This window comes from Lampetra planeri, chromosome 13 (assembly GCF_965212315.1).
Source record: "Lampetra planeri chromosome 13, kcLamPlan1.2.h2, whole genome shotgun sequence".
NCBI classification, from domain to species: domain Eukaryota; kingdom Metazoa; phylum Chordata; class Hyperoartia; order Petromyzontiformes; family Petromyzontidae; genus Lampetra; species Lampetra planeri.
The window spans coordinates 953876-977267 of record NC_136119.1 but is presented as its reverse complement, the minus strand read 5'-3'; the positions used below and the strand labels follow the sequence as shown (position 1 = coordinate 977267).

At 54.2% G+C, this 23392-nt stretch overlaps 1 protein-coding gene across 2 annotated transcripts in view; it reads left to right on the top strand.

Annotated features, from left to right (window-relative positions):
* Window positions 1-21716, top strand: part of LOC144721877 (uncharacterized) — a 32292-nt gene extending 10576 nt beyond the window's left edge. Inside the window, exons 2-12 of one of the 2 annotated variants that reach the window (XM_078599805.1) lie at window positions 115-162; window positions 1565-1683; window positions 3839-4002; window positions 7231-7592; window positions 8186-8310; window positions 9077-9185; window positions 9326-10700; window positions 12974-13037; window positions 13303-13537; window positions 13905-13949; window positions 15151-21716. In XM_078599805.1, coding sequence (XP_078455931.1) covers window positions 115-162; window positions 1565-1683; window positions 3839-4002; window positions 7231-7592; window positions 8186-8310; window positions 9077-9185; window positions 9326-10700; window positions 12974-13037; window positions 13303-13537; window positions 13905-13949; window positions 15151-15252 — 2748 coding nt within the window. In that variant the 3' untranslated portion in view covers window positions 15253-21716. The remainder of the gene's footprint in view (window positions 1-114; window positions 163-1564; window positions 1684-3838; window positions 4003-7230; window positions 7593-8185; window positions 8311-9076; window positions 9186-9325; window positions 10701-12973; window positions 13038-13302; window positions 13538-13904; window positions 13950-15150) is intronic. The other variant, XM_078599806.1, reaches the window with a different exon arrangement.
* The last annotated feature ends 1676 nt before the right edge of the window (window positions 21717-23392 follow it).

Genomic DNA, 23392 nt, shown 5'->3' with positions numbered 1-23392 from the left:
AAGGAATTTAAGTGAAGTTAATTAATCAATGAATAATGAATGTCCAAACACTACCCCCTCCCCCCCTGTGTCTGCTCCCTCCCAATCCCTCCTCTCCTCTTTTCTCCACCACAGGGAACCTCATCCCCACAGCCAAAGATCTGTCTGGGAGGAGACAAGGGGGTAAGGACCTCCATTACCACCTCCATCTCACATGGACGCCCCACTCAGCCGTTGGTGGCCGCCAGAACGTCGCTAAAAATAACAATCACCATAATTCAGAGTGCCTTGTCCATCTGTTTGCCTGCCCTGGAGTTTGTTTGACCATACTTCACCACACTGGTCATTGGGGGGCGGTGGGGGGGGTTTTGGTCGTACGTATGTTGAACTTCTCTCGCACCGTACGTAGCCAACCATGCTAATCGCAGGTGTGGGGGAGGTACAACAAACTAAACACAAAAAACTATTCTAAAGAAATGATGATTCAATGTAGTGTAGTGTATCGTAGTGGAGTGTATAGCGAGTGGTGTAGAGTAGTGTAGTTTATAGTGGCGTGTAAAGTAGTATGTGCGATGTTGAACTTATTTCGCACTGTACGTCGCCAACCGCGCTAATCAGAGGTGCGGGGGGAAGGACAACAAACTAAACACAACAAGAAGCAGTTCTACAGAACTTAGTTTTCAGTCTAGATTTCAAAGTGCATGGCTCCAGTGGCTTCATAATGTTAACTCGTGGCACTGGATGAGAGTGTTCCCCCTCTCACACAAAGCCTTGGTTTTCTCCGGGTGCGCCAGTTTTCTCGCCACGTGCATAATGAACGCAATTCATCGTTATTTGACATCTAAAAAATAAAAACCTCAATGTGGCAGCAGCAGCAGCACCAAGAGTCCTGTGACTCGGTGTGGCTCTCCTAGATAAATACATAACATACATCACAAAGGAGACCTGGGTGTGTGGGGGGTGGTCTGCTCACAGCTGTTAGACCTCCTAGGGGGGGTGGGGTGGAGGTGTTGGGTGTGTTTAGAGGGGGGTGGCCCGAGGGGTGGTGGTGGTGGTGATGATGACTACAACAACAACTAGAGATGCAAAACTATTTTGTTGCCAAACCAGTCCCACTGGAAACTTCTGCCTGGGCGGCCAGCAGGGGAGGAGGAGGGTAGACCTTCACTGCCAGCTGATTTGCACGGCACTCGCCCTATGACCAGGGTCGTTCGAGCCAAAGCCACGATGCGCTCTGGCATCACTAGCGGCCAACTGGTCCATGGTGTTAGTGCCAGCCGTGGTTATAAATATACTCGGCAGTGTGCTCATTGCTACCTGACCGCTGGGTTGGTGCCAATGGCGTAGCTCCCGAGTGCGCAAGCGGTACACTTGCACCGCGGGCGCCGAGGTACGGAGAAGAGGGGGGGTAGGGGGTGGTGGAAGGGGGGTTAACTTGGACTGGGGACCCCACTTCAAGCCATGCCAACCCCACTCCACCACCGCTCAGCAGGCACCACCCTGTGTGGTTGGCACCGACTCGATGGCACAGATGTCACCGGGCCGTGCCACCCCCCGGTTAAGAGTTTTTATGAATTTCCTGCAGTACATGAAGATCCCTGTGCCGCTGTCCGAAAGCCCCAGCGGCTTCCGCACCTTCTCCATCTACCGCTCGCGGGACGGCGCTCAGGGCAGCTTTGACTGTGTGCACCAGCACGTGGACCGGTGAGTCCCCGCCGGCCGTGCGCACGGAGGGGTGAGCTCGCAACCGAACCACTCTCGTTCGTAACTGCGGCTCGCCTCTTGGCTCTGCCTTGTGGGAATGTATGTATATGTATGTTGAACGTCTTTCGCACCGTACGTAGCCAACCGTGCTAATCGGAGGTGCGGGGGAAGGACAACAAACTAAACACAAAAAGTAGTTTACACCATTGGAACCTCATTTGCCAGTAAAAAATATGATAATTGGTTTTATTCCCTTTTATCTGGCAACAAAACTGACACCTTTATTACAAGGAGTCATGTTTGCATAGACCACAATACCTGCAGTCATAATGCAAACAAAAAAACATAACTCTGATAATGCGCACGTGCGCCTTTTGGCGTCATCTGGTCCAACACCATGTGAGACTAGGCTCTAAGGAAAGCTGTCTCGGGTGTGGACCAATCAACTTCAAGGACAGTGCATACATTATCAGAGTTATGTTTTTTTGTTTGCATTATGACCGCAGGTATTGTGGTCTATGCAAAAATGACTCCTTGTAAAAAAGGTGTCAGTTTTGTTGCCAGATAAAAGGGTAAAAAACCAATTATCACAAGAAGTATTTCTAAAGAAATTAGTTTTCAATCTAGATGATGATGTGAAAGTGCATTGCTCCAGTGGCTTCCTGAAATCGGAACGAAGATCGTTTCAGACGGCTGCAGAAGCGCATCTAAACACGTGCGATGCGGTGACCACCGTCTGTGACGGCCAGCCAAAATCCGCTCCGAGGATGACCGGAGTTTGCGTGATGATGGCTTATGTTACTCGACGAGATCAGCAATGCATTGTGGTTCATTTGTGGCAAGCACCTTGTGGGTAGTGAGCGCGACCTCATAACGCATTCCTTCGGCAAACGGAAGCCGATGCAGCTCGGCAAGCACTGGACGGACGTGGACACGGACCGTGCTCACAGCGTTGCTCAGGGTGAGCATTGGCTTTGAGCCAGCAGCTCGCCCTGAGCCAGGCCCGAGGCTGAGACAACCCCCGACTAAGAATACGGGCCGAACGCTTTCTGCAAACGGAGAGGAATTCAAGGGCTGGCTCAAGAGGTCGCAGATGCCGAGTGGGTTCGATTCCAGGTTTCAGCCTACCGCCTGCAATTAAACCGCGCTCTCAAGCGTAGCGATTTGACGATTGTCTCGTGTTGCTCACCCACCGATGACAAAAAAAAATACGCTGTCTTTCATTCGGACGCTGTCTTTCCGACAGCCCTGTTCTTCACCTGAGGACGGCTGCTTGCTTTGTGGCCGAAACGTCGTGAGAATTGTATTTTATTATGTTTTATTTTATTATTTCCCTTCTACGTGACTTTACCGAAAGAACCAAGAAGATGAATACCTGCAGTCACGAAAGCTTTAAATCGAAAAATAAAATCCGTTTATTCTATTTGGCTTCTTCTCTCTTGGCCTTTCCTTATTCTTATTAGGAGCCTTGAGACATTAGTGGAAGGTGCCTGCGTGCATTAGCGTAATGGTAATGCTGCTGATACTGATGCAACAATTTCGGTATGTGTGACTATGCCTGTACATTCCGGCCTGTGCCTAGGCATGCACATACATGCATGTGTGTCTTTATGTGTGTTGATACTTGCGCATACATATTTGCATGTGTTTATACCCCTGTGTGCTTGTTAGTACCTGCTCCTATCTTTATAACCTTGTGTGAGTGTGAGTGTACTCGTGTGGGCATGTATGTGTTGCAGCCTGTGCATGCGTGGGCATTAGCACTTGTGTATGCGTGTATGTATACCTGTGTGTGTTTGTATGGGGGCAGGGTGGTGGCGATTTAGTTCGCGCACTACGAACCCGGTTACCCGAGTTCGATTTCTGCTCGTGGCCAACACCAGTGATGCAGTGATGAGAATATCAGAACCGGTCCAGGGTCTCCCCTAGGTCGATGCAGCCTTAAATGCGTACAGCGCATCCCCGCTGCCGTGTGTTAACTTCAGCACTGGGCAGAAAAACAGGCAGCCGGTCGTGGCGGAAGTGCCGACCACCCAGCCCCTAGCACACCGTGCCGCCCTTCACATGCGCTGCCGCTCGCTAACGGCACTTGCCCCAACGGTCTGTTAAAGGCTACCTGGGGGGGCGGCTTCTTCGCCTGTGTGCGCGTGTGCAGGCTGGGCGTGCCGCGGCTGGACTGTGTGGGCACCGTGCAGGAGAAGCTGACGATCTGCGCCACGGACGACTCGTACCAGACGACGCGCGAGCGCATGGCGCAGGCCGAGGAGGAGACGCGCAGCCGCGGCGCCATCGTCATCAAACCCGGCGGCCCCTTCAACGGTGATGCTGCACCACACAAAGGGCAAAGGTCCCCCGCGTAGCCTTCACCGACTGTTAGCGAGGCGCACCGGTGACTGGGAAGGGTGGCCAGCACCTTGTCCGGCCACGTCTGTCTCCCCAGTGTTGTCAACCTAGACGCACGCAGTGACAAAAATCCCCCGTATAGCCTTAACAGGCTGTTGGGGCAAGTGCACCTATGAAGACTGGCACCGCACACGAGGGGGTGAGTAGCCAACACCATGCCCAAGTAGGGATGACATCGCCAACAGTGCTTGTGCCAGGCTCGATGCACTTTGAGGCCACGTGAAGTGTCAAAGACTTGCTTCTGGCACGAGGTAATATGGCAGACTCACGTGCCATGGGTTGACTAACTGAGATGACTGGCAGATGCACCACCTGTGCTCCCCACTGGCAACTTTCTGACTGTCCTGCCATCTCCTGGCCACCTTGTAGGCCAATTTGCGTCTTGCTACAATAACACCCTCATAGTGAGGTTTTAATTTTGCAACTTGCAACTACTCACACTGACACGGAGTAACAGGTCACCTTCTTAATTTTGGAGCTTTCGTGACTGCAGGAATTATTATTTGGTTCTTTCGGTAAAGTCACGTATAAAGATAAAATAATAAATTAAATAATAGCATACTACGACGTTTCGATTGCAACACAAGCAATCATCAGGTATAAAAGAAATAGCAACAAAAATCTAACCAGAAAACTACAGACAGACATATAAGCAGACAGACATCGTAAAGATACACAGAGAGAGAACACGTATCGGCACAAAGAGAGAGGTTGTCTCTTGACCGACTCTCTGTGTTGCATTACATTACATTTCGATATTTGACTAGGTTATTTAATTTTAGTGTGTCTTTCTCCTAATTTTCAAGCTTGCGTACCGTACCACGTCGTTGTCCACTCATTGAAATGCTAATTTTTTCTCTGCCCCCTCCCTCTCTCCGCCCCCTCTCTATATTTAAGGCCCCGTCACAGAGACGACCTCTCTCTTTGTGCCGATACGTGTTCTCTCTCTGTGTATCTTTATGATGTCTGTCTGCTTATATGTCTGTCTATAGTTTTCTGGTTAGATTTTTTTTGCTATTTTTTTTATACCTGATGATGATTGCTTGTGTTGCAATCGAAACGTCGTAGTATGCTATTTTTAAATTTATTATTTTATCTTTATACGTGACTTTACCGAAAGAACCAAATAATAACAGGTCACTTGTTACACTTTATTCATCCTATTCTCGCACCCGATGTAGGCACTCCTATGACTGCCTTCCACTGTCACCACACACTCTGCTTCTCCTACTACCCGCTCTCACCTATTCTGCATCTCACCTATTCTGCATCTCACCTACTCTGCACCTCACCGACTCTCTCCTATCTCGCCGCTGCCCTCTCCTATGCTGCCCCATACCCACTCACCCGTCTGTCCCGGGCGGGGGCTTCGGCCAACACCCGCCCGGCGACGGCGTGAGGGGCGCGGTCCCGTTGACGGCTCGAGCAGCAGCGGCGAGATGTCTTCTCTCTTGGTCCCCGAACAACTCCCTTTGCTCACGCACACTCCCGCTTATATACCCCTCCTCATTCCGAGTCCTCATGTACCTCTCGCACTCTTTCATCCCTAATCATCGCCCCCATCTCCCGTCTCCCTGGCGCCAACCTCCTGCCCCAGCGCACACACCTGCTCGTCCTCAATTGCACCCGCTCAACTGCGCGCACTGCGTACATCTCTACTCTACATTTGTAAAACACAACGGTGATAATGGGCATAGTTTCAACTTGGAACGCGCCACTGCCTGCACAGTACTCACTCGCTATCAGAGAGGACGACTAACCACTACACTTCCACTCTCCACACAACAGACACCACCCTCACCACCACGCATGTCTGGAACAAAGACAAAGATCCCACATATAGCCTTAACAGGCTCTTGGGGCAACTGCTGTTAGCGAGCACCTATGAAGGCCGGCGCAGCACACGAGGGGGTGTGTGGCTAAGACCATGCCCACTCGCCCTTGTCAACCCACACCACACCGGTACTCGTTTGAGGCTGAGTCGATCTAGGAGGGCCCAAACCGGTTCAGATAATTGTCACTGGCGTCGACCGTGAGCGGGAATCGAACCCAGGTTTCCGGGTTCTTAGCGCATCGCGCTAACCGCTACGCCACCACAACGTCAACATGCCACAACTTTACACGCACACCACCACACACCATTACTACCACGCCACCACACACGCGAACGTGCGTGCCACCACGCCCAGCTCTCGTCCGGTGTCTCGCACGAGGGATTAGTGTGAGCGTCAGCGGCGGCGGGCGCGTGTCCGCATCGTTGACGGATCGCCATCTGCCCTCAAAATATTTGAGCAATTGCCCGGGAGCGCGACGGGGCACGTTTCCGCAGGCGTCTCGCGGCGTTCCCGAGCGTCGTCCGACGCGTGACCAACGATTACGCCCCAAATTTAAACCCCCGCGACACGAATTAAGAGCGGGGGGGCCAAAGGTCGAGCTCTGGTGTTGTAACGGATCCTCGCTCGTTAACGCTGGCACGCCGCGTCCTCCCCCGGGGAGGCAATTATTTGTTCCCAGGCTGCGCGTCACTTGGCTGACACCGCCTCTCGTGTTCGTTTTTTTTACTGCCTTTATTTCACGGCCGTAGAGGAATTACTCCTAACGACGACGAAGGGAAATGACCGCCGTTGACTTGACGAGTAGGTGGTTTTTCGCAACCGGTATTAAGATTCACAATGGATTATATTTTTTTATGTTAGGCCGCGTATTTAATTGACTTGAACACCCCGACGCAGCCAAACAAATTTAATTGTAACCCAGTGCACAAGTGTTTAAAGACTCGCCATTCACACACACACACCCACTCATTCACCCACTCACCCACTCATTCACCCACTCACCCAATCAAGAACACAATTATTCACACACATTTAGCCACCCACTCATTCACCCACCCACTCATTCACTCACTCACTCACTTATTCACTCGCTCACTCACTCGCCCACTTATTCACTCGCCCACCCACTCACTCGCTCATCCACTCGCTCACCCACTCACTGATCCTCTCACTCACCCGGAAAGTCGGTGGTGGAGGGCCCACGCGATTAAGGGGCCCTTCACAACAGCCGTGTTTTTCCTACTCCAACCATCTCACCGTTACCGCCACCCCTCGCCCTCCTCCCTCCCTGCCGCCGCCACCATCCCAGGCAAGAGAACCGTTCGGAGGTTGCCGCCCGAGTTGATGGACCTCGCCCCAGGGCGCAAGCGGTCGGCGCCACTCAACCCAGCTAACACCCTGCGCAAGGCCCCACTCGCCGGCACTAACAGCGCTGCCGCCGCCACAACCGCCGCTGCGCTCCGTCCGGCGTCCCCTGCGGCCGCTGCCGCCGCCGCCTCCTCGGGCCCTGCGGAGGCCCTGCGGCGCCCCATGCGCGAGCGTGTGGTGCACTTCCTGGCGCTGCGGCCCTGCAAAAAAGCCGAGCTGGTGGCACGGCTAGAGAGGGACGCTGGTGGCGTTGGTGGTGGTGGGCAGTGTGACCGTTCGCAAGTGTTCGCTATCCTGGAGCAGGTGAGGCGGTGTTTTGAGAAGTTATTTTTGCCCGTTTCATGGAAGCATCTGGCACTAGAATATGACGACACTCGCTCGTGAGCCAAGAGGAGCCTCCCACTGCCACTGCTGGTGGAGAATGCGACTCGTATCCACCATGGGCAGTGTCGCCCGCGGGCAAATATTTTTGCGTACACGCAAGTCTTATAGGCCCACTTCCTATATTTTCTCAAACTCCATACTATATATCACGTTTTTTTTTACCCCAAATACATTTTCTTGGGCAATGGGTTCCAGTTGGCCAGCGTGGCCACCTTCGCCAGGCAATTGTGAGCCGGGCACAGTGGTGGCAAAAAAATCACCTTGGAGGCAGGGGTTGGTGGATGACGTGCAGATTTTGTGACGCTCCCAAAGCCACTGGATTAAATGCGTTGGTTGCCATGAGACTGCGGGAGAGCAGGTGGGTTTTTAAAACCCCTCCGTCCTGTTTCTAGTTTGTCACTGCTGTGCTAATGGTGTGGTCTGCTACACCCCACCCACCACCCCGCTGCCCCTTTCCCCCCCTCCCCCACCACCCCGCCTCCATGAACCCCCTCTGCCGGCTGCCCGTGGAGGTGGCGGCGCCAAGGGGCCAGGATGGCCGGCAGCAACTGAAGGAGGCGGCCTATGCGGAGGTGCGGCCGGACTGGCCGGGTTACTCGCCGGAGGAGCGGCGCGCCGTGCAGGCCCTGCTCTCTCGGTCAGGCCGGCCCTCCAAACCTTGCACCACACGACCCCGCACGCGACCCCAGTCATAAACGTAATCCTACACATAACCCTAGTCCTGCATAGAAGCCTACACACACAACCTTAGCCCGACATACAGCCCTAGTCCTACACACAACCAAAGCCTTACACACTACCCTAGTCCTACACAACGCTACACATAACCCTGGTCCTGCACAAAAGCCTACACACTTCCATTGTCCTACACACAACATCTGCCCTAGACATAACCCTAGTCCTACACACAATCCTAGCCCTATACACAAGCCTACACGTAACCATAGCCCTGCACACAGCCCTACACTACCAGAGTCCTACACACAACCCTACACACAACCCTAGGCCTACACCTAACCCTGGTCCTGCACAAAAGCCTAGCCCAACGCACAACCCTACACACAACCCTAGTCCTACACATAACCTTAGACCTACACAGAACCCTAGCCCTACACCCAGCCCTACACACAACCCGAGTCACACACATAGCCCGAACCCTGATCCTAACCCTAATCATCACCCAAAACCAAAACATAACCCTAGTCTTAACCCTGACCCAGGCCAAACCCTAATCTCATGACCTGAGGCCTAGCACAAGCAATGAACTGAACGCCGACTTGGATGTTCCACGTAAGGATGGAAGGTCTTTCCGTCGCCGTTGCTTCCACCACCGTCACCCCTGCGTCTCCGCTTGGCCTCGCCGTGACCCAGCCTGCCCTGTGTGTCGTGTCGTGTCTGCACAGGAGAGGGACGCAGCAGCATCCGCCCCCCTTAGGCCTACCCCACAATGCACCGCAACCTCGGCTTAGTCCTGCCGCGGAGGCCAGCCGACCACCCAACCACACAGCCCAGGTAATCACGGTGGCGCCTGTCACTCTACACAGGTATCACTTCACCTGTCACTGCTCGGATAGTCATGTCACCTCTCACACTACTCAGATGGTCACGTCACTTGTCACTCTACCCGGGTGCTTCGTCTGCTGTTGCCGCAGAAACGACCAAACGCCTCCGTCGAGGAGGACGCGGAGCCGTCGCTGGGGGGGCAGCAGCAGCAGCAGAAAATGTCGCAGAACGGCACCAAGAAGCCGCGCGTGTCCCACCTGACGAGCCGCGTTCCTCCCACCCCCTGCGATCGCCCGGAACCGCCGCGGCGGGAGAAGGACGAGGGAGTGGCGGCGGCGGCAACGGCGGTGGCGGTGGCGGCGGCGCCACCGTGCCAGCCCGTGCCCGACACTGCGCGGAGGAAGATGAAGAAGCGCAGGGAGAAGGAGCGGGAGAGGGAGATGCCAGCAGGCAAGGAGATGCCGGGGGGCGCGGCGACGACGCAGGGAGACGCGGGGATGAAGCAGGGAGACGCGGGGACATCGGAGGATAGGATCACGCAGAGGGGCAGAGAGAGGCAGATGGACACAGGGATGCAGGTGGACAGGGGCATGCAGAGGGACAGGGGGATGCAGAAAGACAGAGAGACACAGGGACACAGGGATATGCAGAGGGACAAAGAGGTGCAAAGGGACAAGGATGCGCAGATCGAAAAAGAAATGCAGATGATGAGGGCGGCGCAGAGAGACAAGGAGCTGCTGACAAAGAGGGTCACGGAGACCCAGAGAGAGAGGGAGACAAGTAAAGACGTGGAAACACAGAGAAACATAGAGACAAATCGAGACCAGGAGACACAGAGGGACAGAGATAGACAGAGGGACATGGAGACCCAGAGGGAAACCGTGGCACACAGGGAAGGGGAAACACAGAAAGATAGAGAGGCACAGAGGGAGAGTGACCGGGAGAGAGAACGGAACAGGGAGAGACAGAGAGACAGGGATCAAGAGAGGCAGCGGCAGAGACTCCGCGACTTGGAGAGAGACAAACAGAGGGAGAGGGACCGGGAGAGGGCGAGGCAGGAGGAGAAAAACAAACAGCAAGAGAGGGAGAGGCAGGAGGAGAGAGACAAGCAGCGAGAGAGGGAGAGGCAGGCGGAGAGAGACAAGCAGAGAGAGAGGGATAGGGAGAGGCAGGCGGAGAGAGACAAGCAGCAAGAGAGGGAGAGGCAGGCGGAGAGAGACAAGCAGCAAGAGAGGGAGAGGCAGGCGGAGAGAGACAAACAGCAAGAGAGGGAGAGGCAGGAGGAGAGAGACAAGCAGCAAGAGCGGGAGAGGCAGGAGGAGAGAGACAAACAGCAAGAGAGGGAGAGGCAGGAGGAGAGAGACAAGCAGCAAGAGCGAGAGAGGCAGGCGGAGATGGAAAAGAGGAGGGAGCAAGAAAACTCAAAAGCCGTGACGGAGCCTGCAGAGGAGATGGAAGTGGATTCGCAAGGAGTGTCTGAGGAAGAGATGCAGTACAAGAAGTTCAAAATGGACGCCAGAGAAGGTGTGTGCACGCGGTGTAGTGTGAGTGTGCGTGTGTGTGTGCACGCGGTGTAGTGTGTGTGGTGCTGGCCACCCACCCCCTCGTGTGCCGTGCCAGCCTTCATAGGTGCTCGCGAACAGCACTTGCCCCAATAGTCCGTTAAGGCTCTCGGAGGGATCTTTGTCTTTGTGTGCCCGCGCAAGCCAACACAGAGAGGGCCTATGGCTTGTAAAGAACTGCCGGTCGCCAGCGTTGGTTGAATGAAGCCTGATTCTGCTGGTGAGACGTCGAATGTCGAACCAGTCCAGCGTCCGCGCTTGCGTTAAACCAATGCTGCTGAAAAAAACACATTCGTAGCCAGCTTTGTGGCTGATGGGAGGCGTGGAGGGACGGTCATGTGAAGGAGAATGTGTTCTTACCGTCCAAAGTTATTTCATTACCTTTATTCTCCACAAAGACGCCCATGATGATTTTGTGATTAACCCGGGGTACACAAGTGTTGTGCATTAACGGTCTCTGCCTGGTCACCGCCTGGTTACCCAGTGACTGCACAACACTGCTAATTGGATTCTATGCTTAATTTGCCAAAGATTTCGGCATGGTCCCACTTGAAGAAGGCACCTTAGAAGTAGCTCTGTGAAATTCGCTTCTACGGGGCCGTTCTCTGACACGGCGGGAGGGGTTTCCGAAGGAAAATCGCGCTCTCAGCCAGGTGCATCAGAAGCCATTTTGCAACGGCGGGCGCACATTACCCAGTGCAGCCGTCAACCTGAGTTTGATTCCTGGCCACGGCTTAACGTGAGTCCCACAATGTATATCTGAACCGGTCAACTCCACCTGAAACAACAACACCCGGTGCGGTGTGTAAACATTGGCACTTGGCAAGACAAAGGCGGCCGATGGCGCAGTGGCATTGCCCACACCCCCCCCCCCCCCAATCGTCGGTTCGCCGCCGTGCCGGCCTTCGTAGCTGCTCATCAAATGGCAACATCCCCCCCCCCCCCCCCGGCGTTCTGTAACCGTAGAGTGGGAGGATCTGCGTGTGTTCAGCACGGGTATGGACGTGCACGTGTCGGCCGCGTGCACAGTTGAGTAATCGACTCTTGCACAATTGACTGACGGACCGTTGGGAATGGAGCAATTGGCATCGTCGCTCGGAGATTTGGCAATGAGCATTCCTTCTTCCCTCTGGTTCGTTTATCAACGCGGGCGTCACTGCCCAAGGTTCTCTCGGACTCGCTTTCACACGCACGCGCACACGTCGTCGTGTGTGAGTGTGTGTGGGGAGCGGTAGCGCGCTACGAACCTGGTCACTCGAGTTCGATTCCCCCTTACGGCCAACACCAGTGAGGATTATCTGAACCGGTCCTGGGCCTCCCCTAGGTCGCTTCAAATGAGTAGCTGGTGTGGTGTGTAAACATGGCCACGAGGGAGACACAGGGATCTGGGCGTGGTGCTGGCCACCCACCCTTTCATGTGCCGTGCCGGCCTTCATAGGCGCTCACTAACAGCACTTGCCACAAAAGTCTGTTTTGGCTATACTGGGGATTTTTGTCATGTCTTTAAGAAACAATCCGTGGGAGTAGATTTGCGGTGAGGTGGAGTGGTAGCGCAGCTGCGCTCTGAACTCGACGACCCGAGTTCCATTCCCGGCAAAGGCTGACATCGTTGGTGAACGACATCCGAACCTGTTGTGGTCCCTAATACAGGTTTTTAGGATGAGATCGCGTAAATATATAAATGTGCCGTTAAACCCGCCACCACCCAACACAGCCAAATAGTAAGGGTTGTCACGTAAACAGAACATGCCCATTCATCACTAGTGCAGCACACCGGTGTGTTGGAGAGCCAAGCCACAACATTTACAATCTGAGTACGACGTTTCGCCTGAAATTACAACTAGCATCATCAGGCGACAGCCAGATTTGTGGAGAAGTCCACCTGTTTCAGTGCGTTATGCGAGCCGCAGTCAGTCACTCGCTCATCTGCCCTGAGCGGCATGGTAGAGCAACGGTGATCTATGGGGAGGCCTTCATCCAGCAGTGGGCTTGGAAGGGGCTGCAGGTTATAAGTCCAAATCGTTATTGACACTGGAGGAATCCGATGAGCTTGAAAGCTCTTTTTCACAGATGTCCAGAAGACGTGATTCATTTACACGCTCGTGCTGCCTGCTCATAGTTTCACTTTTCTCTTCGTGTCGCCCTTACGGTCCCCCCCCCCTTCCTCCTCCCCGCCGCCCCCACCCCATCGGCCTGCCCCTCCCCTCGTCCCCTGCAACCTCTCCTCACCGCCAGCAGACAAACCGGAGCTGATACCAGAACGTGCCTCTAGCGCGGCGAGCAACCCGGACTACAAACTGTGAGTACTCATCACTAGAGCACCACACGTGTACTCACCACACGTGTACTCAACATGAGAGTACTCAACACGAGTGTACTCGCCACGCGTGTACTCGCCACGCGTGTACTCGCCACGCGTGTACTTAGCACGCGTGTACTTATCACGCGTGTACTCGCCGCAAGAGGTGCACGCTCGCTAGCATCGTGCTCGCTCGCCGTGAGAACGCCTGCCGCTCCGAGTACTCGCCGACGACGGCGCTCACCGGCGGCGTGCTCGCTCGCAGGGATTACGTGCCGATCGTGACGCCGGAGCAGAGGGAGCGCTACAAGGCCGACTTCAGCAGCGAGTTCTCCGAGTACCGGCGGCTGCACCGGCGCATCGACACCGTGAAGCGGCGCTTCGAGCAGCTGCAGCACAAGATGCACGCCCTCGCCCCGGACTCGAGGGAGCAGCAGGTGGGGGGGGAGGGGAGAGGAGGAAGAGGGGGAGGAGAAGGGAACGAGACAGGAGGGACATCGGTGAGGGAGAGGGAAGAGTGCTGGGGGGCGCGTGGTGGGGGGCGCGTGGTGGGGGGCGAGTGGTGGGGGGCGAGTGGTGTGGGGCGAGTGGTGTGGGGCGGAGTGAGACAGGAGAGAGTGTGTGGAGTGAGGGAGCACTGGGTTTTAGAGAGGGGAGAGGACAGGGAGAGCATCAGGTAAGAGAGCGGGGGTCCAAACCCGTCTCTTTCACGAGCTCTGATCTCCACAGCTCACCGAGCACTTCGCCTAAACCGACGACCCCGCAGTGCGTGGATGACGGGGGAGGAAACGGGGGTGGGGGGGGGGGAAGAGGAGGTGGACCCAGCGCCTGCGGCGGTGATGCGATCTTTGCTCTGTCCCCCCGCAGGTCATCCGGAAGCAGGTGGTGCAGGAGTACAGCAAAGTGAAGAAGGTGAGTCGTCGCCCTCGTGGCGGGGGCACCGCTGTGTCTGCGCCCACTGGGGTTGGCGGATCGCGCAGCAGGCGCTGTGAGACTCCCTCTCGCTCGCTCTCACGAGCGTCCAGGAGGAGCCGTAACCCAGCCTCGCCAGTAGAAGGCGCTACAGCCAAAAGATGTGGACTCCCAACTGTCGCGTCTGCGTGGGATCAAGTGTTTCCCCCTTGCACGCATGTGTGGGTTTTCTCCGGGCGCTCCTGTTTCACCCACATGTAGGCGTTCTTTAATTGGCCGATAACACCGTAATATATAGAGGAGAGCAGAGCTCGGGGCAATTTCTGGGAGTGCCAGCCTGTCACTGCGTGGCTGCTGCCGCTGCCTTCCCGCTCGTCTCTGGTTCCTCCTCCTTGTGCCTCTGAGTCGATCTCTTTGTCTCCTAGTTGCCCCCTCTCTCTCCCCCTACGAGAGCGAGGAGCGCATGCCGTGCGGCGACGACTATAGCATACCTGTCAGCCCGTACTGTTTGCCCGTATTCTTGTCGAGGGAAATTGAGTTTTCAGGTCCATACAGCCGTTTCAAAACGGGCATTTATTTTGTCTTTGTTTGTGTTTCCCCCTTGTGATGGGACTCTGTAGGATTAACTTTGAGATTTTTAAGGGCATGGGGTGACCAATAAGGTCTGAATTGGTCTGTAATAAGGTAGGCACTGATCAAGGGTTGACAGGCATGCTTTTCCATCCATAGTCATAGCGGGTGGTTTGCATGCGTGCGTGCTTGCGCATGTACGTGTGTGTCTGTTTGCGTATACATTTGCCATTGTACATGTGCCTGTGTGCATACATGCACACAGGTAGTTAGCAGAGTAGAGGGCACAGCTGTTGCATCTACCAGTCATCTCAGTCAACCCATGGCACCTCCGTCAGCCCCGTGACCTCCTGTCAGCGAGCCTTCGACACGTCACGTAGCATCAGAGCGCCCGAATGGCGGGTATTGGTATTGTCATTCTTGCCCACACGTGTGTTCACGTGTGTGTTCGTGTGTATGTCGGGAGACAAATGCGGCCAGACACCGGGTACGGCCACACCAACTCGTGCACCGTGCAGGCCTTTGTAGAGGCTGCTCGCTAACAGCACTTGACTAGACATTCTGTGTCGGTTACACAGGGGGGGGTCTTTGTCTTGGTATGCGTTTACCCTCTTTCTCTTTCTCACCACAGACCAACCCCGAATACCAACAAGAGAAGCGACGCTGCGAGTACCTGCACTCCAAGCTGGCGCACATCAAGCAACTCATCACGGACTACGACCAGTCCTCGTAGCCGAGCCACCGCCCGCGGATAGCGTCTCTCTCCTGCTCGTGCCACCAGCAAGTGACTACCGACCACGCCACCACCACCACTTCCTCCTCACCTACAGCACCACCAATCAACCCCAATCTGTCAGCCACACGGCCACCACCACAAACACAACCACGTGTCCACCAGCGCCATCATCAACACCAGCCACTTACCTACGTATGTATGTTGAACTGTACGTAGTGAACCGTGCTTATTGGAGATGCGGTGGTGGTGTGCGCCGATGAGATATCGCGACCTGATGTGCGGATGTCCCTGCAAGTAACATCGAGCTGAGTGGTGGTGTTTAATCGATTGTATGCGTGTGTGCAAATGCGAGTATGTAAGGGAGGGGACTCCCACGCTCTCAAACCGCCGAGTCTTAAATCTCCGCCATTCACCGGCAAACCTTAGCCATTCCCATTAACCGACAACTCTTGAGCAAGCTTCACAAACTATATTTTTGTCCCACTACACTAAGAAAAGACACCCTTACACGTGTTTGTCTACCCTGTATTGTTGTCAATCACTCTCGCCAGATGCAGCCGCGTAATTAGCGCCTGCTCATCGGCCATTATCGCAAACCCCTTCGTGCGTGCGCCAGTGGCGGCGTTTTTCTTTTCCCGACGCGGTATCGCCGTTTTGTTTCCGCGCGATCGACAAAAGAGGTTGTAGAACAATCGAAGCGGTCACGGGGTGGCGACGCGGCAGGCCGGCGACTCGGCAGGCCGTCGCTCGGCCCCTTTTCGCGCGGCGCGAAATCCGCAGCGTGAAAATGAGTTCGCGGGTCGTGCTGCTCGGCTCCCTCCATTTCGGCACGAAGCTCCACACACCTTCTTGAGCGTTTCGCTCCCTGAAGAAGAAGAGGTTCCCAGCGCCCGGAGGCGAAACGTTGGAAATCGTCCCAGCCCATACTGGGGCACGTCCGATTTAAATCAAACTTACGCCATTGCTTTTCGACTGCCAAGGCCGCAGGAGGTGGAATGTGACCGGCGACTTCCGGGTTGCGAGCCACAGCATTGCTGCCGACCATTACACCACCAACGTGGCAGCTCCCTTCGTTTCCCTGTTAAAAGTGTCAAAAGTTTTTAGGCTCATCAGTCGAGATATCTCCTGTAAGTTCGACTTAAACCGGTTTACACTGCGTTATCTCCCGCGGCCATCGCAAGTATTCGCCGTGCCCTCGAGAGCTGGCAGAATGTTTCCGCCGATTCTTGCGGTCAGTTGGGTGGTCAGTGCCAAGCCAGGGTGGGGCTTGAGGGGGAGGAGGAGTGAGTAGAAGGGAAGGAAGTGGGGGGGGGGAGCAGGGTGTGTGGGCATCGATGAGTGGTGATGGTACCTCCTCACTCGGCTCCCCCCCCCCCACCGACCCCCCCCTGCTGCTCCACTCACCTCTCACCCCACAGAGAAGCTTACCACCACCATCGCGGCTGGCTCAATCACGATTAACCAATCGGGCGGCGCCAATGACTTTATTATTTTGTTTACACAGGAAAGCGTCACCGAGTCTCACGACTCTTTTTCAGCGGGTTCCTGTCCACGTTCTCACTGTAGGGGCAGGTGGGGTGTTGGCAGCGGTGTGAATTTTGGCAAATTTGGAGCACCCGGTGCCGTTGCACGATGGCATCGGGTGGGGGAGTGGATCCAGAACGAACGCCCGCCGTCATTATTAACGCGACCGCGGTAATAACCAGGGTGGCCCGCTGGAGCCGAACTGCCAACCTCCGCAACAAGCACCGCTCGAACCGTCGCTCCTCCACCACCCCCCACCCCCATCTTGACGACCTTCACAAACCGGCACTGACCCGCGTGGTGAAGTACGGTCGTCTTGCACGGTCTGCCATCGCGAGACCGTCGCAAGAGGTGGCGGCCGCATGATGGGGGGGTTGGGTGGGGGGTTGGTCGGCATTCAACCAGCAGTGGATAAACAAAGGGCTTTAAATTATTATTTCGATGACTCTGTGTTTCGAGCCAACCTGACACTCGTTTGACGTGTGTACTGTACGAGGTCGGCCTTGCGAGAGAGACTTGTGTCACAAGAGAAGCTTCTGCATTTGCCTGATGAAACTACTACCTAGAGCGCGCGCGTCCTGCTGCCACGTGCACGCCAACACACACACGCTCTGAACACTGCGCGCATGTGTATGTATGTGCACACACACTCGCAATGCTGTGTGTGTACGCGTAACACTGCATGTGTGTGTGTACATGGGCACATATGCAACACTGTGCGCGTGTGTATGTGTGCGCACGTGTGCACACACTCGCAATGTTAAGAGTGTGTGTACATGTGTATACGTACACACATAACACTGCATGTGCGTGTACATGTCCAAAGACAAAAGATTCCCCGTATAGCCTTCAGATAGCAGGCTGCTGGGGCAAGTGCTGTTAGCAAGCGCCTATTTAGGTGTATACACGCACACACACGTTTGCACACATGTAACATTGCGCGTGTACGTACGCGCACGCGAACAACTACAGCATACCAAGTACTGTATCCGAGTCTGTGTTACGTCGCCTACGACAGTATATATATATGCATAAAGACAGTATATATATATTTTATTAACTTTTTTGGACTACAACGAATGGTGCCTTCGCACGGTGCACTTTCCAGCGAGGTGGAACTGAGACCCCCACGAATTCTGGGGGGCCACGGTTGGATTCTCCGGGCGAGGTGACTCGCAAGAGCCGGTTGCCTATCCTCGTCCTCCTCACTTGGTCCGGGTCGCCCCCCTTCACTCAACCACCCCCCCCCCCCCCCCAGGAAACCCGGTCCTTCACCGCTCCTACAGTCAGCGCCACAGCAGCCGCCCGGCTCTGTGTGACCCCCCCCCCCGCTGATCCCTGGACAGCCACTGCATTGCCCCCCCTCACGCGTAGGTCGTAGCCCCCCGGCGACGGTCGGAGAGAGTTGCCGATGTTGGCGGTGGAACGTTTGAATGTTTAAACTAAAATTCAATGGGTGCCAATTTCCCCCCATCCCCCCCCCCCCCACTTCGACTGTGCGATCGGAGCGAGTGTGATTTATTTAAAGAATACGAATCGAATCATGAAATGCGACGAGCCCTTTCGCCTTGTAGCTGCGCACGAGCCCTGCGTGTGTTCCCGGGGGGGGGGGGGGGTGACCCAGCCCTGACGTCAGCCCTGACGTCAGCGGATCGCCTTTGTTTCATGAATAATAATGAACGAGGGAATGAATGTAATGAGTTAAATTTTTTTTCCCACGGGGAAGGTTGCAATAGGTACAAGTCGTGCAGCTGCTTCTGGGAGGACTTGCTGCAGCGCTTTGTGAGTGATAACGTGGACAGAGGCGGAAGGAAGGCAACGGTCGTGTTTGAGGAAAGATAATGGGCCGGCACGTGGAGAGTTTCATAATTGAAGCATCGCAGCGCTTGCTTGGGCACGGGGGGAGCTCGAGGGAAATGTGCAGCTACAAGATAAGAGTCCCTCGATGTTGGGATTGTGTGTAACTTTAATAAGAGATCTAAAGTGTAACAAATATATGCGTGTGTGTGTGTGTGAGAGTGTCTGCCCGGTGAGCAGTAGTTTAGCGGTTAGCGCGCTGCACTACGAACCCGGCCACCCGAGTTCGATTGCCGCTCACGGCCAACACCACCAGTGACGATCATTTGAACCGGTCCTGGGCCACCCCGAGGTCGAATATGCCTCAAATGAGTACCTGGTGCGGTGTTTAAACATCGCCACTGGGGAGACAAAGGCGGTCGGGCGTGGTGCTAGCCACCCACCCCCTCTTACGCCGTTCTGGCCTTCACAGGTGCTCGCTAACAGCACTTGCCCCTACAGTCTGTTAAGGCTGTGCAGGGGATCTTTGTCTGTCCCATGACCTGTCGACGAGCCTTCGACACTTTCACGTGGCCTCAAAGTTGCACCTGGCCTGGCACACAGGCGCTGTGGTCACGGCACCGTCACTTAGTGGCGGGATGGGGCCAGGGTATTGGTGACCTGAAGGAGGAGGAGGAGGAACAGTTAGCAGCAGAAGATGCTTAAAACATCACCCAGTGTTAGACCTCGCAGGGACACGAAAAGACAACTGCTCATTGCTGTACGAGTGGTGTGTGTGCGTGAGCGTGTACGTGTCTATTTTTGGGAGGAATTGCGACAAAAAAGCTGTACAAAATGTTTGGAGGGTGGGAGATCGTGATGCTGATGATGCCGGCGATGACGACTAAGATAATTATATTTTTGATTCGGCTCTATCGCCGTGCATGTGAAGAGTGGCGAATGTACGCGTCGGTTCTCGTCGTCGTCGTCATTATTGGTGGCAGCGGTGCGGATGTAACGGATTGCTGGTCGTCGTCGTCGTCCTCCCACGCTTCTCTCCCGTGGGACGATTGCCGTCGACTCTTCTCGGTGTGACTTATGAACGAATCGTCCGTTTTTCCCTCATTGATGTGTCCTTGCCCGGTGGCGTTTCGTTTGAAATCCGCTCGGTTTGAAGGAGGGGGCCGGGTTTAAGAGGCCCTGCAATCTACTTTGCCCGTGCGTGCCACCGCCACTTTTGGAAAGAGACCACCTGACAACAAGAGGCAGCTCCAGAGAGCACCTCTCGTGAGAATGCTCTCGGGAGAGGGCAAGAACAATTAGCATCTTTGAGAGGTTCTTGGTGGCACTCTGATTGCATTGCTCAATTAAAACTATTTACGAAGCTATTTTTGTTTTACCAGGTAAGGCCCCTCACTGAGCTATATAGTAGCTCTTTTTCAGAAGCGACCTGCCCACAAATGATAGCCCAACGAAGTGGCTTATCGCGTGGATATTTATTGCAGCCAAATACTTTAAACGCGTAATGTTGATTCTAAATGTGGAGGGAAAAACCGGAGGACCTGGAGAAAAATCCACGTGACCACAGGGAGAGAAAGACACGCAAACTCCAAATATACAAGTATCAGGGTCGGGATCAAACCCACGACCTCCTGTATACCAGGCGAAGTAGTTAACATTTCACCATCGTAGCGCATCTTGGCAAACTCAAGCTGTCATCTCGGCAGACTTGTCATGAATTTATCTCTAGTTGACGTTCTGTCACTGAAGCGCCTGCCTATCGCTCCTTCTTAATGGGGCCTCCTGAATTGGAGTCTCCTTCGATGGGAGGAGCTGTGATATTTGATATTCACCAACGAGTCTTCCAACGTGGATTTTCAATTCGACGGATGAGTTTCACCGTCTCCAAATCCTCGCCGCCGCCTCATAATCGTGTCCCTCGTAATCATGTCCCACGGCATCGAGTTTTCGCAATCCGAATGGTGGATGTTGACTCCTCCATCACTGCACCACGAAGGGTAAGCGGCGGCAACTGGCTTAGGGTGGAGGAGGCCTTCATCCAGCAGTGGATTTATCCTGGTGGCTGATTGTGGGGCTGCCGCCGCTGATGATGATGATGATGACGACGATGTAATTGTCATCGTGACTGCCGCGTGAATGTTCTGATACATGAAATGTATTTCCTGGGTCCGTCTGCTCAATGGGAGCCGTGAGCTTGGGACGTCTCGAGGCCTCCTCCCCACACGGCTGCTCAATGGGATTCTTCTCCCATGGCGAGACTCGGAGTCGAGTCCTCTCTGTGAACCCCACACGTGACGAGCCTTCACCCACGGCATCTCCTCTCCCACCTGTGTCAATTCCCGAGGTGTTATTCTTATTTCCCTCTCTTTCTCTTCCTATTTGTCCCAAATTGGCCCCATCGTTCCTGGCCCCTTTGTTTTCATTGTTCTCAGTTGTCCCATTGTTCCTGCTTTTTTTGTTCTTTGTCCCATTGTTGTCAGTCTTATTGTTCCTGCCATCTCCATTGTCGTTATCGCCTCTGTCCCCGATTCCCTTGTTACGGTACTGATCTTCTCTTATGTTCTTGTGCTTCTATCTTGTTCTCGTGGTGACTCCATTGTCCCGTTATTCTCATTGTGCTCAGTTCCATTGTTCCCGCAGTCGTTCCCACCAACTGTTGTCTCGCTTTTGTTTCTCCCATTTTGCCCGTGCCGTGTTGGGGGGGGGGGGGGAGCGGTGGCGCAGCGGTTAGCGTGCTGCGCTACAAACCCGTCGACACGAATTCGATTCCCGCTCACGGCCAACACCGGTGACGATTATCTGCACTGGTCTTGGGCCTCTCCAAGGTCGACTCAGCCTCAAATGAGTACCTGGTGCGGTGTGCAAACATCGCCACTGGGGAGACGAAGGCGGTGCTCGCTAACATCACTTGCCCCAACAGTCTGTTAAGGCTATACAGGGGATCTTTGTCTTTGCGGGGAGGGGGGGTGGACTGCGATGTGCCTGGGTGGACCCTGGAAACTGGTCACCGCGATGATTGTCGTTCTGCTGTTGTGTTCTCGTTTTGTTTGATGTTTATGTTAAGTCTTTCGGTGTCGCGTTGCGTGCTGAGATCATTTCCGCCGCGCGTCAAAAGCAAAGAAATAAAAATTCAAATTGCACACGTGGGGAAAAAACACGCACGTGTAAAATGATTCGTCATCACTGTGGTGCCGGATACAACACTGGGTCAAGGCCGTAATTATTATATATTGGGGGGGACGCATCCCCCCCCAATATCCCCCCCAATATTCAAATATGCTCAAAATGTCCCCCCCCCCCCCCCCCCAATATATTGCTATAAATTTAATTTCTGTTTATGTGATTGTGGTTATGGTTGTACTTTATTGATCCCTAATCTCTGCCATTACATACAATGAAACAAGAAAAGGTAAAGAAGAAAAAAGCAGAGCAATGTAATAAGATACACTATTAGACATTATTGAAAAAATAAATAAAAAGTCCATCCCATGAGTTAGTGATTTTTTATATTATAGGCAGGAAATGGCAGGAAATTAGTTTTCAAATTTAGATTTATTTTTTTTTCTGGGGGGGGGGTATCCCCAGACCCCCTGGAAGATTTGGTCCCCCCCAATGTTGACTCCATGGCTACTGCCTTGCTCTGGGTAGAGGAGATGGTTCGGGTGACTCGGAGGTCAGGTCGTGGATCCGGCACCGCTGAGGTCTTGGCCGCTCCGCGATCCGTGATTGCAAACTTAACTAAAACTAAAAACGAAGCTATTTAAGTTTTACCAGGTAAGGCCCACTGCGGTATGTAGCGCTTTTTTCAGACGTGACCTGACCATAAATGATAGCTCAACGAATTGGCTTTTGTGTGATATTGCTGTGCTATTGCCTGCCCCGTGTGATATCTGATATTCTGAAGAAAAAAACCGAGTCCAATATCGCTGTGGTGATAGCCCGGTCTCCCTGCCCATCGATGACATCGCTCGAGACGCATCCGCCCTGTTTGGCAGGTCGCAAGAACGGAGGACGACTCCCTTGCACACACTGCGCACACACGACGCACACACTGCACACACACACTGCACACACACTGCACACTACACACACACTGCACACACACACTGCACACTACACACACACTGCACACGCACTGCACACACTACACACACACTGCACACGCACTGCACACACGACACACACACACTGCACACACACTACACACACTTCACACACTGCACACTCTCCCGCGCTTCTACCCACACGGGCGGAGAGGGGATCGAGAACGTCTCCGTCACGCCACCGTTCCAGCCTTAGGCCACGAGGCTGCATCCCTCCAACGCGGCGGCGTCGCTCTGGAGACGGCCGAGCTCGACGGTCAATGTTCGGTCGCCGCTTTGATGCCATTCGTCGTGATTTTATCGCTTTCACGACGGCGTGGGGCCGCGTGAAGGTTGCCCATCTCCCGCGACGAGGCGACACTGGGTGACGTCACAGGGCCTTAGCCACGTGCCTCTGATGACGATGATCCGACTGGTCAAATTCTCTGGTTCTTTCGGTAAAGTCACGGAGATTGAAAATAAATCAAGTGAATACAAATAATAAAAAACAAACCACTAATGTAGACTGTAGCCTGGTTCTTAATCTGAGTGAGTGTACTGGCAGTCTATAATGTAGACTGTAGCCTGGTTATTCAGTTTGGTGAGTGTACTGGCAGTCTATAATGTAGACTGTAGCCTGGTTATTCAGTTTGGTGAGTGTACTGGCAGTCTATAATGTAGACTGTAGCCTGGTTATTAAGTTTGGTGAGTGTACTGGCAGTCTATAATGTAGA